Source organism: Engystomops pustulosus, chromosome 5, assembly GCF_040894005.1.
Source record: "Engystomops pustulosus chromosome 5, aEngPut4.maternal, whole genome shotgun sequence".
NCBI lineage: Eukaryota > Metazoa > Chordata > Amphibia > Anura > Leptodactylidae > Engystomops > Engystomops pustulosus.
This window is the reverse complement of record NC_092415.1, coordinates 67,777,897-67,798,210: the sequence shown is the minus strand read 5'-3', so window position 1 is coordinate 67,798,210 and position 20,314 is coordinate 67,777,897. Positions and strand designations below refer to the sequence as shown.

Sequence of the window (20,314 nt, the reverse complement as noted above, 5' to 3'; positions counted from 1 at the left end):
GGGGCACCATTCAGACTTGCTATGTATGGTGAGCTTTTAAAGCAGTGGTTCTCAACCTTCCTAATGCTGGGATCCTTTAATGTAGCTCTTCACGTTTTAGTGACCACCACCCAGAAAATTATTTTCATTGCTACTACATAACTGTAATTTTGCTACTGTTATAAATCGTAATAATAGTCACAGTGATAGTAGCCAGTATTCACAGCATTCTCTGGCTAAAGGCTTCTGCAGCCTTTGACAAGGCACAGGCAGACATGTCATGACACTTGGAAGGTGGGAGCTGGCAATATGCCTCTGCGTTGTCTCGGTTCCTTGGTTATGATGGTCTTAGGTGACCCCTGTGAAAGGGCCATTCGGCCCCAAAGGGGTTTCAACCTGAAGGTTTGGAACTACTGTTCTTATTAATATAAGAGGGGGCTGGAGGCTTTTGGAGAATTGTGGAGCCTTTAATGCCATGTTTCTTCTACCTTCATATAAATACATTTTATATCACATTAATGTCATTTTTTTAAATTAAACTACCACACTGGGTAATGAAAGACACATTGGGGCAAATTTACTTACCCGGCCCATTCGCGATCCAGCGGCGCGTTCTCTGCTCTGGATTCGGGTCCGGCCGGGATTCATGAAGGTAGTTCCTCCGCCGTCCACCAGGTGGCGCTGCTGCGCTGAAAATCATCTCCACGCGCCGGAATGCACCACCTCGGACCAGGTGAAGGTAAGCGGTCACCAAGCGACACTTTTTCGGGTTTTAAATGCGGCGGTTTTTCCGAATACGTCGGGTTTTCGTTCGGCCACGCCCCCCGATTTCCGTCGCGCGCATGCCGGCGCCGATGCGCCACAATCCGATCGCGTGCGACACAATCCCGGGGCAATTCAGGTACAATCGGCGCAAATCGGAAATATTCGGGTAACACGTCGGGAAAACGCGATTCGGGCCCTTAGTAAATGACCCCCATTATCTAGAAGACTGTAATGTGCATTATAATCTACTTACTTATTATGTAATTTTTTTGCAGCCAGGATCTCTTTAACCATTTATTCAGAACTAATAGATAACTGATGGATGAAGTCCTAATTTGTGTGGTTCTTCTCAAAGCCGGCAGAACCAGTATGATGTGGAATGATGATCAAAGATTTATGAAGAAATCTCTTCTGCTGTACTGTAAATTGATTCTTTACCTTTAACCTTGTGTTTTCTTTAATTATTTGGGATTAATGAATGATTTTTTGGAAGATTTTAAAACATAAGGGGACATTCATTTAATGACAAGTTTCCTATAACATTGAAAATGTTAATATTAGAATGAAATTATGTCTTTTTGGTGTATACATGACAAGCTATCATGTGACCTGTAGGTGCATCTCCATGTCAGAGAATAACAACACCAATTTCTGGAAATAAGTCTAGATAAGTCTTAATAACTAGATAGTCATAACCATCTTTGATGGGTGACTTTTTCTCTCGCTCACTGCTAAAGATTGGTCATATTTTATGTTAATACTAAGTGTGCTGCTGGTAAGCAGTGTGAAGGCTTGTATTAGCCACCAGCTTACATGCCATCATATTCCTACAGTAAAAATAATTAATTGACAAAAGGCTATCCCCATATCAGTCCTGCTGACCAACTGCCAACTTTTTGAACTATGATATCAATTAGTGTTAAATATGATATATAAATAGTTAAACGTTAATTACCAACTACTGATATGACATAAATTATCTATAATGGTATCTAAGGAGGTTGGAAATATTGTATGTGCAAATAAAATCTAGAAACATTATTTTGCACACAAAATAGAAACCTCATGAGCTATGCTAATATATGAGAGTCACCTGAAAGAAGAAACTGGTATTCTCAGCATTGATTGAACAGTGCAGAAGCATTTTCATACTATTTCCCTATCTGGTCTTTCCCCAGCTTGCAAACTCTTACTTCCTGACCCTAGTCAATAGCTTCTCACTCAGCAAAACCAGTTCCCTATGCTGTACAGAGGAGACCCAACCAGGTTGAGACATTGATGTCTATGGTTGGGAATCTGTTCTTTCTGGAATAGATACACTGGTTTGGCTTAATCCCACATCATGTTACTAGACTTCTTCTAGGTCATGATTGGAGTTAAGGGGGCTGCCTTTTAAGGTAGCAAAAGGAAGCATTGTTTTCCATTTCCCACCTTGGAAAATGTATTTGCATATTTCTCAGTAAAAACGGTGAAACAAAATAAAAACAGTGAGCTAAAACAAATGAGATTTTTAACATTTTTGGTTTAATTTAGTGAAATTGGGCAAATTAAAGTAAACTATAAATTAGGTACCACCATAATCCTAGTGACCTATAGAATAAATATAACATTTTATTTTCAATGTGGGGTGAACAGCGGCAATGTGTTAAAGATCCATTACAAAAATAGATTATTTTCTCTTCCTTTACCCAGAAGGAGTTAATAAATTAATCAATAATATATAGATGCCTCAAATTGAAGCATCTGTAAAGTACATCTCATCCTGCAAAACATAAACCCTCATATGTCCACACTGCCATGAAAATTAATATTTTATAGCCTGTATAATGCAACAATGCAAATTGTCTCTAAATGGCATTTCTTCTCTTTAATGTCCTGCCATGTTCCCAAATAGAAGGTTATCACTACATATGGGGTACTGGCACATACAGGACAAATTGGTGAACAAACTTTGCATGCATTTTGACATTTTATCCATTGTGAATGTTTTAACCTGTGTAAAATATTGAAACGATTAACACATTTTGTAAAAGTTTTGCTACGCAGGTTGAGGGGCTTAGTTACTGTAATACATTAATTCATGGGGTTTTACTATTATTTAGGTCGCTCAAAGTCACTTGAAAACCAGGCAGGTCCCTGAAAATGTGAGTCTTGGTGATTCTCATGGAAACTTGAAAAATTGCACCTAAAAATCTAAGCCTCCGAACATCCTACAGAAATAAGAGGATGCATAAAAAACCATGCCATAAAGCAGTCATTTTTTAACTAACATGAAGTACATAGCGAGGGATTTAACAATATGGCTCAGGTTCTATCAGTTTCTAGCTGGAAAACACTTGTCTTTTACTACGCCAGACTTATCACTGTGGTGATGAATTCTGGTGCAGTATAAGTCAGTTACTACTTTAGACCTACTTTTAGTTGGTCTAAAATGTGCGCCAGAATTTTCCAGTGCATGGACGATTTTTCCGCAAGCCACCCCCTTTCTTGCAATACCTCACTCTTTCCCAGAGGCCATGCCCCCTTGATTTGACAAGTTGACAAAGTGCCAAAAAAAGGTCTAAAAGCTTTGATAAATGTGGCGTAGGGTATTTTAGACCAAAACCACCAGAATTGTGATGCAAGTGTGTTTATAAATTCACAAGATAACAAAATCCCTAAATTACCTGCATCTCTTAAAGTGTTCCAAATTTCTAACCATGTCACAAGGGTGCAAAATGGCCTGGTTGTTAAGGGGTTAAATTAAAATGTCATTTGAGATGAGTTTTTTTTTTTGGGGGGGGGGGGGTTGTTGTGAAGTGATAATCCTCACTGCTCAAACCTGTGTTATCATAGACAGGAAGATCACAAGTAAGTTCATAGTCAGACTCCATAGACTCACTATATAGGCTGGAATATGGATCTCTACAATAGGGAGCTCTGAAGCTAGATATTTTTTACAAACTAAGTAGAAATTCTTCACAAAGTATATTAAAAAATGTTCACTACACTCCCCATGACTCATACTATATTAAAAATGATCTAAAATGGTGGTTACACATTAACACCAGAAAAGAAAGATTGGAGCCAATGCTTTATAGGACCAACAATGTATGTAATTACAGGAATTTGAAAGAAGAGATGGAACCAGGTTGAAGCTGTGCTGTTTAGAGTTGGGAATCTGTTCCTTCTGTAATAGATATACATTAATTCCACATAATGTCACTAGGCTTCATGAAAGTCATGCTTGATGGTAAGGGGGCTGCTTTCCAAGGTAGCAAAAGAGTAATTGTTTTCCTTGTCCCATCCTGGAAAACGTATTTGCATATTTTACATATTTTAAAGAGTCCTGGAAGAAGGACATTCACATTTTGCTCTCCCAGACACAAACAATGGCAATCTTTGTATATGTCAGTGTGAGTCAGATGACTTACCTGTCCTGGAGGTGCATTTTCACAAACATTGGTCTCATATTCCATCGCAAATTCAGGTGCATTATCATTGATATCTAAAATGCTAATAGCAACATAACCTTTTCCAATTTGTGCAGGATTTTCTGCGTAAAATTACAAAAGCAATGTATGAATAAATTTAGCTTGATTTAAAAATTTCTGCACATATGTTGTTCAAATATATTGTCATATCACAATTTTTTATGCAAATGAGATGAAAACTATTCCCAAATTTCCACATCCGACCTGGACATGCAGCCTACATTACAGGAACACAAGTTTTTTATCATCATTGTTATGTTGAGGGGCGCAGATGAGGGTAACCGTAATTCTGAGCCAAAAAAAACTGCATTCCAAAGTATTTTGCCTCTCAGTCCCCATTTAGTACCTTTTTTGATCCATAGCAACCATGGTTTCCAGCTCTGAAAAGAACTCCAATTAGAAATATGGAGGGTCTGAACCTGCCTCCTGTGACATCATCACAAGCACATGTTGCTGACCAATGAGACCATAGCTTGTGCATCATAGACACACTCAAACAGGCAAGTGTGAAGGTTTGTTCAAAGTTTCAGTATTATAATTTTTGAGACTAGAGAAGAGAAAACACCCAATACTAGTAATAGGGGGCACAAACACAATGTACCCCCACTAGATTAAATAGATGTTGCCCAAAATCAAGTAACAGCACAAGGGAAAGGAAACAAAAAACTAAAATGTAGAAAGCATAAAATAACACTAACACTACTTACAAAAAAGTATTACACATTACCCAGAGGAATAACAGAGAGCAAGGGACACATACACAGGTCTACATACACACATACCCCAGATGAAGCATGGAAAAACATGTGTCAAGTGGTGCCCACCCTAGGTCTGTAAACACCTGTGTATGTGTTCCTTATCCTCTTTTATTCCTCTGGGTAATGTGCAATACTTATTTGTAAGCAAATACCCTGAATTGTTCTGAGGACTAGACCTTCTATACCGTCTATACAGGTTACTGGTGAAAGGGGGAGGGATACTGTGCATTTGATATATATATATATATGGAAGGTTGAGGGTGTACATGGAAAGATAAGAGGGTAGGTGTGTTACTATAACATTGGTTGGGGCTCTTGGCAGCACAAGCTGAGAGCAGGGAGAGAAGAGACGGTGTGTGTCTTACATGTACATTCTCACTCTGTATTCAGCCCAGTGAGGACAGGAAATGCCTTGCCATGGCCATCTGAGGAGTCACTGATAGCAGGGGAAAGCTGCTGAATAGCAGTCAAAAGAGCAAGATACTTGCAAACTAATGCAATTGCAGAAGTGCTTAAAATTGCCAGCACTACAACATATGAAATGTTTCCATCCCCAATACAAGACCAGTTCTATAAACCAAATTATTATCGTTAATGTTCAATGGTACCAATCAACTTTATGTTATGCCTTTTGTGGAAAATAGTGATGAGCGGACTTGAACCACAATTTGGCTTTTCCAGTATTTAAAGGTAATACCCGCAATAAGTGCCAGAAATGATCACTGGTATTGCCAGTGGGGTTAAGCATGAGGATTTGGGTTTGTCCAAATTAGGCCAAGCCCGAACTTGAATGGGTCCACTAATCCCTATTGGACAGGTTTTAGATCTACTTCAGCAAACATTTACAAAGTGAACTTTCAAAACTACTAAGTCCCATTGTAAATACTGTCAGATATAAAATCCAAATTAAAATAAAATGAATCTACTACAATCAGTCACCAGAACATGCATATGTGGACTGTCTGTGAGGTATTGCAGATTGGAACACATGACAATAAAGATTTCAAGAAAAAAAAAAGCAGTTATCCTAATCTTGGCTCTCAGTGGCAATAAACAATACAGGCCCCTGTCTTGCATCTAAGGCATTTCATCCAGCCATCCATGATGCATAAATCCAATGCAACCCCCCCCCCCCAGGGACTCGGTTATTATTAGAAATAATGGGATATGGCACTGATTAGTAAAATCTTTATCATTCTTTATCTATAATTTGCTATGCAATTAATTTAGATTAGAACATAAACCTAAGCTTTTTATATATTTTAATTTTTTTCTAAAAAAGACCACAATATGTCCATTATCTTAGTCAAGCTGTCTTACAACTGAAACCTTGTGTTGATCTAAACAAAGATAAAAAAAGAAGTAAAAAAAATCCCCTGAAAACCATCCTTGAGGGTAGATTAATTCCTTCCTGACCTTCTAAATTAAATGGCAATTGGATAAACCACTGGATCAATAGTCTAAATGGTGAAAGAGAATAACCCTGTGTATTCTGCTTCAACAGAAAAAATGCCCAGTCCTTTCTTAAATGTATCAATACTTTCTACTTTGACCAGTTCCTGTGGGGAAACGTTTTTTGTATGTTTGTTTTTTAAAAGTTAAAGAAACACCTTCCCATTTAAGATACTCAGGATTTCAGAATCTTTTTTCTTAGATGCCATCTCAGCAATCAATGACTTTGTTGATTTAGTTTGTATTTCCCAGCATGTCGCACTACCGTATGCAGGAAAAAAATACATAAAAAAATTTAAAGTAAATAAAAATACAAATGATATTTAAAAAAATTAATTGCAATATTGAGTTCACATCAATTTATAGTACTTATAGTATTTATAGTGTCAATAAAGGAATAAGGCAAATATATTACTTCTATGTTTGTCTAATATGTATGAAAAATCAATGGAAGAGAACTGTCTGCTATAACTAGAGGCAGAACACTTGCAAAAGAAAATCTTACAGTTTATTTTAACAACTTGGCTTAAACCTGTCATATTGAAAATAGGAATTACACATCTTTTTTACTTAAAATTGGACTTTAGAAACTGAAATGAAGTGGGTCACACAAACGCTGGTGCAAAGGAAATAATATGCACCTGCTGTCATTTCCTATTACAGCACAACACATGCAATTTGATCCATACAAATACCTTTGTACCATAGGTTCAACTAATAAGATGTGCTACATGGGTTCTACGACTTTCATTTAATAATGCTTGTGAATCATAGTAATAAACCCGTAATAAACCTTAACAGTAAATCTTCAGCATATCTGAATCAATCAATAAAACAATTACTTACGACTCTCGATTGCCAGAACTGTTATGTTGTGGACTGCATTGGTCTCTCGGTCCAAGGGTTTAGCTATAGTAATCAGTCCGCTGTTGGCATCAATGTTAAAATATCTCTCCAGGTCGGTATTACGATCAATTGAGTATCTATTTGAAGCCAAAACAAAAAAAAAGAAATATTGAATCATGAAAGCAATTTAATTCATTGTTAAAGAATCAAACAACTAGAATGTATCTAAGATATGGCTCACCAAACAATTTTCTTATATCATTTTATAAATAGAATAGATCTGTTTACCTGTTAGTAGCAATGATTCAGAAATGTTATAGGGATGGTAGCAGATTAATGTTTCAAGATGTTTAAATGGAATCCAGGCTACACACAACTTTAATGTCTAAAATGTACTGATAGCAGAAAATTTACAGGGTATCATATTTTCCCCAGCAGCCATGCTGTTGTGTGGTTTTAAAGGGCTTGTCCAGTCATATAAAAAGTTTATATATATGGCTGTGGGGGCTTATACTAAACTCTCTCCCTGCACCTGTTCAGTTGCTGGACCGGCTGTAACTCCTGGTTCCCTGTTTGTTTACAGAGGCAAGCAGTATCATCCCAACCACTGCTTCACCTGCTACTGCCTGTAACTAATACTGTAGTGTGGTGTGGACGACACTGCTTGCCTCTGTAAACAAATAGAGACCCGGCAGTGGCGACTGATTCCATGGCTGAATGGTAGGGGGGTGGGAGGTAAGTATATACTCTTAATTATTTTTAAAGCCCCCCCAACCATATATAAAGTGAACTATATACCTGAACAACCCATTTAATCAAACAGGGAAAAAACTCTTTTAAAAATGTACAGCTATTATTTTTCTAATTTCTATACATATTCATTTCCATCCATGAAAAGAACACATTTCGTTTATTATAAAGCTGTTACAGAATGGTCATTCAGTAGGTCTTCCAAGAACATAGTATTCTGCTATGGGCCATTGTTCATGAGTCGACCTATAAGTAATTAAAGTACAATTTCAACCTGTAGCTTTTAATTAGTGTACTTTCATCCTCATTATCAGATTTACCTTATGTAGCCATGCCATGAATGGCCGAGCAATTTTATTTTTTGTTCCAAGAGCTGAAATCATTTTAATCCTCCTCTTCGATATATTTGTCTTTGAAAATGAACATATTATACATATGCACTCCACAACAAAGCTAATAGAAAATATAAAAAATGGTTTCTGTCTTATGTAGGGATATAAATACAATGCTCAGTAGAATTCAACGTGGACCCCCAAGTCTAAATTATAGAAGAAATAGAAAACTGGTTTAACCCCTCATCATCAGAGCGCTGCAGTTACAAAATAGAACAGTCTCTACCACTTTTCTTAAATGGAGCAGTAAACCTCTTGCTCTTAGGGTGTGTCACGTCTCCAAACTCTGGATCTTAAACAATTGCACAAAAGGAATTGATACCAATGTACCATGTACCAGCGAAGTTTGGGGTAAAAATCATTTTCTTACAATGAGGAAATGATTAAAGACACATAAAAGAACATACAGTTTCCATGACTGGTAAAGTCACTTTTTGTTCGTAAAAATTGTGTACACATCATATTCATTTGTTAAGATTAGACTGTCATGAAAAAAAAAGAAAGTACATATATTCTTTTAGGTAATTGTTGATGCATTTCTTCTTTAGATTTGTTTTATCAAATGTTTGAATGCTCCTGGCCAGCAAACTTTGCAAACTACTGCTTTTATAGAAGAGGTTACACTTACTGATGATCACTTAATCAAGGAAATTTACTTGGAAGCACCCTGCTGCTACTTATCTTCTTTATCCCTGTTGAAGCAGGTATATGTTATTTTCCATACACATCTTCTGCATTTTGGCCTTGTTTTGGCAAAGAAATATTGTCACAATGTAAATTATTAACTATTTTTAACTATAATTAACTTTTTTTTCTTGTTATGTCCCAATTTGTAAATCCATTAGCATTAAAAGTGTGTACTTTCTTTTTGTAATGACTGCATTCCATTTTATTTCTCTAATGTGCAGAGAAGAACAACTCAATATCATTTTAGGGGTAGACCTTTTAGATTGCATCTAATAACAAGTGTACAGAGAATAATCCAGTAAGCTCTAATGGATGTTTAGACTCGATATTATCAATTTCCTTGCTAATTCGTTTGCTCATTATGCTGTCACCTCTTGTGTTGTATCAAACAGTAAAAGTAAAAGATAATATGTGGTGATTTCACACTATGTAGAACGTTTGCACAGTTGATGCCTTTCTCAATTTCACATGTCAATGTGTCTGCCATTTTGTAGGCAGAAACCTTTTACAATGAGAAATAATTTAATTTTCTCCCTGAGCTCATGATCAATGAGGCAAAAATGAATGTTTTGAGCCTGAAACATAGATTGTGACCTAAATGTTAAGACATGAGCAATGTCTACAATGCTGTTCAGTGCATGTTGATAAGGTTTTATTTTTGGCAATGCTGTTTTTCTCAGATATAAAAAAATAAAATGTAACTATTTATTATGCAAAAAGTTGGAATTATTCAAATATACAAAATAAAAAGTACATCTATTTAATTACTTTACATACTAGAAATTGAAAATCAAAACAAAAAGGTTTTAATTCTTAGAAGGTCTTAACCCCTTAATGACCTAGCCCTTTTTGTTTTTTCCTTTCCATTTTTCACTCCTTATCTTAAATAATCTATAACTTTTTTAGTTTTACAGATAAATAACTCTGTGACAGCTTGTTTTCCGCGTAAAAAAATTACACATAGTGATGGTATTTAGCCCGTGAGCCCTCTCCATTCAACAGCACCCGACACGTGCCGTACTATTGCGGCACACATCGGTAAGGGGTTAAAAGAGGTTAACACAGCCTTGGATTATCAACCACGCACAGCACTTTCCACCGTGTCATGGTAAAGGGAGGTCGGGACTTATTGATGACAGGCAGGGCAGTGAACCGTAAGCTAGCACCCAAACCTGCTTACTTACTGGGCACCATCTGTATCACATTTATGCATGTTCATTGTAGTCACCTTTTCCCTATAGGAATGGGGATTATATAATTGGGTATAATGCTGGTTATATCATAACTGATGTTGTAATAAAATTGTGTATATTTTTTACGAATGTTTTGTCTCTTGTGGACTGTTTACACAACACACTAGGAGAGTTTAGTACACTTGGGTAAAAGCACACACTGCTTCCTGCAGCTACCTAATATACACTCTGTCCAGAGCTAGAATTCTTAATGATAACTAGATCCGACGTGTTTCCTGATATCATTGATCAGGGATCAGATATTTTTAATTGATACATTGTCAACACTATAACAAATTGGTAGAGTATCCCCACATTGATGGCAGCAGCAATCTCCCACAAGGGATGCCAAGCTAATGAGCCAGAGGGGCACTGGGAATGTTATTAGTGGCCTTCCATTCTGCAGCTTCACAGGTTGTTACATTCTGAAGGAGCACTTCTGAATACAAGGCTAAGGGTGAGACTTAGATGCTCTGCTGCAGTGTGACAAAAGCATGTGAATCAAGAGCAGAGAGGGCTCCAGTAACATGCCCATAGCCCTTCCAGCTCATTAGCATAACTTTAAAAGTTGATCTTAGAAAGAAAGAGGCCATGGATAACAAATATAAGAAGATTACCACAATCAATGTGCCTGGATCTATGAGTAAGTGTCCCTGGTTTATCATTCTGGATTTTAACCAAAAGAGCCATTTTGTTAATGAAAATACAGTACTTTAGGTGATGTCATAGAATACACTTCTCAGTGATGTATATGTGAGAATGTGTCTATACTTTCCATATTCTCATAAATACATTCATGCATTTCATGAATAAATAGCTGAGATGCTTTCTACCATTAATATAAATATATGTATATAGTCTATCATCAATATGTTATTAAATATGTCATGGTTACCTTCCCTTTCGTTCAGATTCTCAATTCATTTCCTAGTCAGAGGAAAACAAGTATTCTGTTCACAGAAAGATTGATGAGTTAACTCTGCTGCTAACAGCAATTTTAAATTCATACATATATGATGAATGAATGTCACAAAGAGAACATTCGCACAGGAATAAAATTTACAAAACATTTATGGAGGTTGAGACTTCATTAACATTTTTGTATTCTGGATGTGGTCTGTTTTGTGACAAAGCTGACTGCTCCTACGGAGTTGATTAAGAGTTAGGGTCAGATCCTCCAGTAATGCCATTCACTCCTAGCAATCTTTTTTTTGGCATTGAAAAATAATCAGAAAAATGACTACCTCACAGAGCTGTGCGAAGAATCTGGGTCGTGCGCTGTTACTGTTCCAATGCTGCTGCCTATTTTTGCTGCTTCAGACTCCACCATTGTATAAAGCCGTTGAGAAAATACAGGCGGCTCATCCACATCTTCCACAGTAATTTTCACTGTTGTTGTATCCATAAATGGACCAACGCTGAGAAATCGATTGTCCACGTGTTTATTTGAGGCTTCTATTCTCAGTGTATAGCTAAATTTAGTTTCATAGTCCAGCTCCTGTAAAACAGAGCAGAGGAGAACATGCATGAGGAAAATTATCGAAAAAAAATGAATAGTATAAATATGAATATTTTCTTAGAAAATTGACATACAGTAACAGAAACTGTTTACACACATTTACATTTTCAACTATTCACAAATTTCTGCAGAAATTTTTTACTTTCAGTCAACAGGCTTCTGTCTAAAACCTATACTCCAACAATAGTGTTGGAGTATAGGTTGAAATTGACATGTATTTATTCAACCTTAGCTAATATGATAATATATTGTTCTTATCTTTCTTTTCTTGTCTTATGTGCATACACAAAATGAACCATTTCTAAGTGTATGTCAATGTTTCCCCCCAGAATTACCCAGGTCTGCAAAACAAAAACAAAAAATTCAAAAGCTGTTTTGGTCATTCCATGTAATCTTTATGGTTTTTAGTGCACTGAATGCAAAAATGACCTGTTATATCTGCTATATAAATATAGATTATTATAATTGTTATTCAATAATACCACAAAATACGTATATACTCGAGTATAAGCCAAGTATAAGCCGAGGCCCCTGATTTTACCACAAAAACCTGCTAAAACCTATACTCGAGTATAAGCGAGTTTGGGTTTTCAGCACATTTTTGCACTGAAAAAATAGGCTTATACTCGAGTACATATGGTAAATGAAAATAGACTTATAAATGTATTATTTTATTTTATTTTTACTCCACTGGGATCAATATCCCAGGATATAAGAGGAGTGTAGATAAGTATTTGTAATTTTATATGTTTAACAACCCATGGTAGACTTCTTTTAATGTCCTGGTGAAATTTTCAGGGCAGTAGTTAAGGTGGGAATGTAGGTCTGTCCATGCACACATTGAAGCAATAAACCAACTTGTCTTATTGGGCAGAGTAAGGAACTAACTATTTTTCATAATGTCTAAACCATGAAAAAGACACTCCTGGTAACAATAAATTCCTTCCTTTATCCAAGTAAATAAGTTTTTGGGAAGATTCAAGTCTCTTACTAAATAATTTATTTCCTCCTGAAAAAATCTTTTTCTTGTCTTGTAAGTCAGAACTTGATTCTTCATCTCATTCAGGTATGGTTCCACCTTTTCGGAGCTTAGTATTTTGGCCAAAGTAGCAAGGGCCTTGGCTACCAGTACATCTGTGCCATGGGGATGAGAAGACTTGCTGAGTGAAGATTGGGGTATGAAATGGAATGCTTCCATTTGGAATTATACACTTTCACAATGCATGAGCAAAAGTCACTATGCTTCTTTTTTTCTTGCCATACCATAGGAATCCTATAACAGAAAGTTTTTTTCATACCCATGAACCAATATCAGAGGTACTCAACACACCATTTGCACACTTCATAAGGCACCCAAACTTTATCTTGATCTCCAAGATTTAGTCTGAAGTATGTAAAGTATACCTATAGGTGTGTGGCAAGTCCTGACATCTAGGATTAAAAAAAAATGTCCAAGTTCAAAACACCAAAATACATGGAAATTGTATGAAAATAAACAAAAAGCTTTTTAGTCGGAGACTTACGTTACAGAATGCTTTACCCACCCCTATTCCCAGCTTATTTAGAGTAGAAATGACCTTATGTTTTCTTTGGAGAGGAAACATTTTTAAAGGGTTCCGTAAAGTAGTAATGCTGGGAATAAGGCATTATGACATCAAGTTTTCTTCATCTGACTTTAAAAATCCTGAGCATTGGTAAACTATAGATACAGTATGTCAAAGTATATATGTGTTTTTTTCGTCTGATAGGTCTTCTGCAGGATATTTTTCACACAAAGGTTGAAATCATCATAATTATATTATTTTAAATAAAATGGCCAAACAGGTATCAGATCAATTTTAAGGTTCAATTTATCAATTAAAATTACAGGTGGCCCCCTACTTAAGGACATCCAACTTAAAGATGACTCCTAATTACAGACGGAGCTCTCTTCCACAATGTGACCTCTGGTTAAAGGGGTTGTCCGAGACTTATTAAAAAAACAAAAGGTGGCCGTGAGAGGGCTGCTTAAAGAAATAAAGATGTACTTACCTCCCAGTGCCCTCCGGGTGTCTCGCTTGGCTGTCGCTCTGTTTCGTGGCCCATGTAAACAAACTTGGCCATGGAAGCAGCACTGGATTCAGTTTCCGTCCAGACCCGACAACCAACTGTCCCGCGTATACAATGCTGTGAATAGGGACCGGTGGGCGTGGCTGGCTACGGCCGGCCCCGAAGCTGAATCAAGAGCTGCTCCATCGACCATGTTTGTTTACATGGTGCACGGACTGTAGCAACAGCAGCGCAGGACACCCAGAGTGCACCGGGAGCTTAGTACATATATTTTTTTTTAAGCAGCCCCCTCCCGACCACCTTTTATTTTTTTAATTAGTCTCGGACAACCCTTTTAAGCTCTATTTTATTCCCAATCTGCAATCATCAGCTGTAAAGTGTCTGTAATGAAGTTTTACTGATAATCCATGTTCCCATGAAAGCACAAAAATTTGAAAATTCAATTGTCACAGAGTTACAATCAGAAAACATACTAGTTCTGACTTACATACAAATTTAACTTAAGTACAAACCTAAAGAACCTATCTTGTACGTAACTGCCTGTACATATCTGGTTGGACATCAGGTATTATTCTGTTAAAAGGGATGGATTTCATCACTGTCTTCCTTTGACATGGCATACCCTTTTGACAAGAGACTAAAATATATAGCTTTAAAATATATGATAATATCTTACATGAAATATTAAAGTATCCTGAAATTAAATTGCATTATCATATATATGAAGTATAAAATATTTAAATGCTGCAAATATATCTAGTGTTACTTAGTCATTACATATCTATTAAATACACAAAGTATACATATATATATATATATATATATATATACATATATATATTATATATATATGTATATATATATATATATATATATATGTATATATATATATATATATATATATATATATATATATATATATATTATATGTATACAGGTGTTCCTCTACTTAAGAACACTCGACTTACATGCGACCCCTAGTTACAAACGGACCTCTGGATATTGGTAATTTATTGTACTTTAGTGTTAGGCTATAATGATCAGCTGTAACAGTTATCAAATGTGTCTGTAATGAAGCTTTAGTGTTAATATTGATTCTTATGACAACCCAATAATTTTAAAATCCAATTGTCACAGAGACCAAAAAAGTTCTGGCTGGGATTACAATGATAACATATACAGGTCCGACTTACATAGAAATTTAACTTAAGAACAAACCAACAGACCCTATCTTGCATGTAACCCGGGGACTGCCTGTATAGATATATATATTTATATATGTATAAAGTAAATAGTCCAGCTCACCTCCCTCCTGGTCCTGGTGCAAGAAAGCCAAACTCCGAGAACCTCCAGCCAAGCAAATCTTTCAGCAATGCTACAGCACTCACGGATCAAGTCAAAAAAAGATGCTTTAATCCATTAAAATCCATATCAGGCTGATTTCTGCTGTGAGGATTCAAATGGAAACGAGGCTATTGTTTGTTCAGACCATGATTAAGCTTCTATAGCGAAACGCGTAGGTCGTTTACCTGTGCCGACTTTATGACTGTCACCTCTGTATGTTTATACCAATATGGATTTTAATGGATTAAAGCATCTTTTTTGACTGGATCCGTGAGTGCTATAGCATTGCTGAAAGATATATATATATATATATATATATATATATATATACACTCACCGGCCACTTTATTAGGTACACCATGCTAGTACTTAATACCATTCTTCAATAGGTTTGATCACACACCTGCCTCTCCCACCTCACAGGCTTCCCTCCTGAGACAACATGAGTCCATGTCATCAGGAAACCATTCTATTGTCTCCTCCACACTCAATGTCTGCCCCACTAGATCCCCTGCTGTTAGCCCTCATCCACAGATCAGTCACAGCTGTCAGTCATCAGCCTACAATTTGATCCTTACAAGTGCCCAGGTGAGAAAAGAGCTGAAAAGACTCAAAGTGGGCAAGGCTACAGGACCAGATGGTATCAGTGCAAGATTAATCAAGACCTGTGGTGATCAGCTTTGTGGTATCATTGCACATATGTTCAACATGAGCCTGGAGTTGGGAAGGGTACCACAACTGTGGAAAACATCTTGTGTGGTACCAGTTCCAAAAACACTTCACCCATCGGACCTCAACAGCTACAGACCGGTGGCATTAACATACCATTTGATGAAGGTCTTCGAGAGGTTGGTTCTCACACATCTCCGCCCTCTAGTGAGCTCATCTATGGACGCCCTACAGTTTGCTTATCGGCCAGGCATTGGTGTAGATGATGCCATCATCCACCTACTACATCGAACTCTTTCTCACTTGGAGAAACCTGGGAACACTGTGAGCATAATGTTCTTTGATTTCTCCAGTGCTTTCAATACCATACAGCCAGGGCTACTAAGAGACAAACTGGATCTGGCTGGAGTGGACCACCATCTCTCTAGTTGGATCCTAGACTACCTCACAAACCGACCTCAATATGTGAGAGCCCAGGATTGTGTGTCGGATACTGTGATGAGTAGTACAGGTGCACCTCAAGGTACATTTCTGGCTCCCTTCCTCTTCACATTGTACACAGCAGACTTCAGGTACAATTCATGTAGCTGCTACCTCCAGAAGTTCTCTGATGACTCTGCAATAGTAGGCCTCATTACAGGTGAGAACGACAGGGAGTACAAAGAACTGATCCGGAAATTTGTGGACTGGTGCCAGCGAAACCACCTTAGGATTAATGCTGGGAAGACCAAGGAGATGGTGATGGACTTTCGTAAGCACAGTCCTCCTTCTCAACCGGTGGTCATCCATGGGACGGACATTGAGGCAGTGAAGTCCTATAAGTACTTGGGTGTCCTCCTCAACAATAAACTGGAGTGGGCAGAGAACATAAACGCACTTCACAGGAGGGGTCAGAGCCGGCTACACCTGCTGAGGAGGCTGAGGGCATTCGGAGTGCGGGGGGCTCTTCTTAAGACCTTCTTCAACTCTGTAGTGGCACCAGCCTTCTTCTTTGGCATAGTCTGTTGGGGAAGCAGCATCTCAGCTAGGGAAAGGAGCAGACTGGACAAACTGATTAGGAAAGCCAGTTCTGTCCTGGGGGGTCCTCTTGACACAGTGCAGGTGGTAGCTGAGAGGAGGACACTGGGTAAGTTGAAGTCTATTCTGGAGAATAGCTCCCATCCCTTGCATGAGACTGTGGTGGCATTGGGGAGCACCTTCAGTGACCGACTGCTTCACCCCAAATGTGAGAGGGAGCGTTATCGTAAGTCATTCCTCCCCGCTGCCATCAGGCTGTTCAACAAACAAGGCCCAAACAGAAGTAACCTGCGCCCCCCATCTAACCAGTCCCTGCAGGTCCCATCCACAGACTAAACATCAAACTGCCGATCATTGCTTGTCTCTTTTATGTCTTTTTATCCCCCTTTTATTTTTGTTCATTTATCCCTAATATTATTGTTGTCATAGTTTGTACTTCACTCTCTGTACCCTCTCTGCTGCTGTAACGCTGTGAATTTCCCCACTGTGGGACTAATAAAGGATTATCTTATCTTATCTTATCTTAGTAACGGGTTGGACCCCTTTTGCCTTCAGAACTGCCTCAATTCTTCGTGGCATAGATTCAGCAAGGTGCTGGAAGCATTCCTCAGAGATTTTGGTCCATATTGACATGATGGCATCACACAGTTGCCGCAGATTTGTCGGCTGCACATCCATGATGCGAATCTCCCGTTCCACCACATCCCAAAGATGCTCTATTGGATTGAGATCTGGTGACTGTGGAGGCCATTTGAGTACAGTGAACTCATTGTCATGTTCAAGAAACCAGTCTGAGATGATTCCAGCTTTATGACATGGCGCATTATCCTGCTGAAAGTAGCCATCAGATGTTGGGTACATTGTGCTCATAAAGGGATGGACATGGTCAGCAACAATACTCAAGTAGGCTGTGGCGTTGCAACGATGCTCAATTGGTACCAAGGGGCCCATAGAGCGCCAAGAAAATATTCTCCACACCATGACACCACCACCACCAGCCTGAACCGTTGATACAAGGAAGGATGGATCCATGCTTTCATGTTGTTGACGCCAAATTCTGACCCTACCATCCGAATGTCGCAGCAGAAATCAAGACTCATCAGACCAGGCAATGTTTTTCCTATCTTCTACTGTCCAATTTCGCTGAGCTTGTGCAAATTGTAGCCTCAGTCTCCAATTCTTAGCTGAAAGGAGTGGCACCCGGTGTGGTCTTCTGCTGCTGCAGCCCATCTGCCTCAAAGTTCGACGTACTGTGCATTCAGAGATGCTCTTCTGCCTACCTTGGTTGTAACGGGTGGCGATTTGAGTCACTGTTGCCTTTCTATCAGCTCGAACCTTTCTGCCCATTCTCCTCTGACCTCTGGCATCAACAAGGCATTTCCGCCCACAGAACTGCCGCTCACTGGATGTTTTTTCTTTTTCGGACCATTCTCTGTAAACCCTAGAGATGGTTGTGCGTGAAAATCCCAGTAGATCAGCAGTTTCTGAAATACTCAGACCAGCGCTTCTGGCACAAACAACCATGCCACGTTCAAAGGCACTCAAATCCCCTTTCTTCCCCATACTGATGCTCGGTTTGAACTGCAGGAGATTGTACCTAATAAAGTGCCTGGTGAGTGTATATATATATATATATATATATATATATAATTCTTCCTTAAAGTGTAACCGTCATTCAACCGTCACCTTGAAAAAGGCTCTCTTGAGCCGAAACGTCGCTATTGTTATATGTGATGGAATAAAAGGACCACTTTATATTTTTTCACCACAAACGTAGTGCTGCACGTTTTCTTCATATATCTATCTACCTATCTATCTCATATCTATCTATTATCTTTCTAATATCTATCTCTCTCATATATATCTATCCATCTCATATCTATCTATATTTCTATCTATCTCATATCTATCTATCTATCTATCTATCTATCTATCTATCTATCTATCTACCTCATATCTATATATCCCGTATCTATCTATCTATCTATCTATCTATCTATCTATCTATCTATCTATCTATCTATCTATCTATCTAAGATAAAGGAAAGTTCAGAGCAGCACAGCAACTTCGGTGGGTGCACGAACCGTAAGTCCCTAGGCCAAGGGACTGAAATATAAGTTGAGGAAAAGGCAGCACTCCGTAAATGGTGTCAAAATAAAGTGGGTGTCTTTATTCCATTAGCGACGTTTCAGCTCCTTACGAGCTTGATAAAGGCTCGTAAGGAGCTGAAACGTCGCTAATGGAATAAAGACACCCACTTTATTTTGACACCATTTACGGAGTGCTGCCTTTTCCTCAACTTATCTATCTATCTATCTAGGTAATTGAAAATAGGCAGCACTCCAAGGTATTCAGTGAAAAAGTGGTGTTCTTTATTCCATGTTAGAGTACATTAAAGTACATAAGCAGCGACGTTTCGGCTCCAGGGAGCCTTTTTCAAGCCAAGTGAAGACAGTGGAGCTCATATATATACCAAACAGAGTGATCACATGATTAAGTAGCCCCGCCCCCTAATTTGCATATCCCGTCTAAATTTACAAACATGATAGGCATTAAATATCCACAAAATCATCAATAAATATATACATAGTGAAAGTGCATGTGCTGTGGTACAGTACATACCATTGATTTTACAAATATCATCAAGATTGTGTATTATAAAGTGCTAAGTGCAGTGTTACAAACAAAAACAATGACAAAAGATTCCAGGATCTCACCATCCCATCCACGCGCTGCAGAGGGAAAAAACCAGCCTGTGAGCGCGCCGATAGCCTCCGTGCGTTATACGCACATATGGAACGCAAGCCAAAGGAGGTGTAATGCGCATGACCGGAAATGCTGCTATACCGTTGTCTAGGAGACCAACGTCACTAATGCTCTGCTGTCACTCATATTACTAGAACCAGTCAGTGTAATGCAAAGCGGTACATTGTAAATTATATGCGTGTGTAACGCTGAATAGATTAGGGTCAATGGCACAAAAAGAGGGCATATATAGTTATACAGAGTCGGCACTTTTAGTGTCCGAGGGGCCAACAATGGCCAATGAAAGAGGAGGTAACGGGTCAGGTCCCTGCGTATTCAGGAGACAGAACCCACGGGCATCTAATCGACCCTGCAGCATCCAATTAGCTTGTCAGGGGATACGGATCCGGTGCCACTACTCCCCATGTTAACCCTACACAGGAAAGCCACTCCCTTGGCACATAATATGACCACTGGGTACATTAACTGGTACCGTGGGTACCTTGATTTATTAAGGGAAATTGTACAAGAGTAGACAACAAGGTGAAGCAACAAATCCAAAAAAGGCAAAAAACGAAAAAGTAGCAAAATTTAAAGTAGATGGCAGCATATGGTGGTGTCGGATGGTGAGGAGAC

General features: G+C 38.3%; 1 protein-coding gene across 4 annotated transcripts in view; it reads right to left on the bottom strand.

The window, feature by feature from the left end:
* Nucleotides 1–20,314, bottom strand: part of CDH7 (cadherin 7) — a 161,604-nt gene that overhangs the window by 28,904 nt on the left and 112,386 nt on the right. For all 4 annotated transcript variants that reach the window (XM_072152291.1, XM_072152292.1, XM_072152293.1 and 1 more), the window contains 3 exons: nucleotides 11,579–11,832; nucleotides 7,274–7,410; nucleotides 4,158–4,279 (listed from right to left, as the gene is read on the bottom strand). In XM_072152291.1, the coding sequence (XP_072008392.1) occupies nucleotides 4,158–4,279; nucleotides 7,274–7,410; nucleotides 11,579–11,832 (513 nt within the window). The remainder of the gene's footprint in view (nucleotides 1–4,157; nucleotides 4,280–7,273; nucleotides 7,411–11,578; nucleotides 11,833–20,314) is intronic.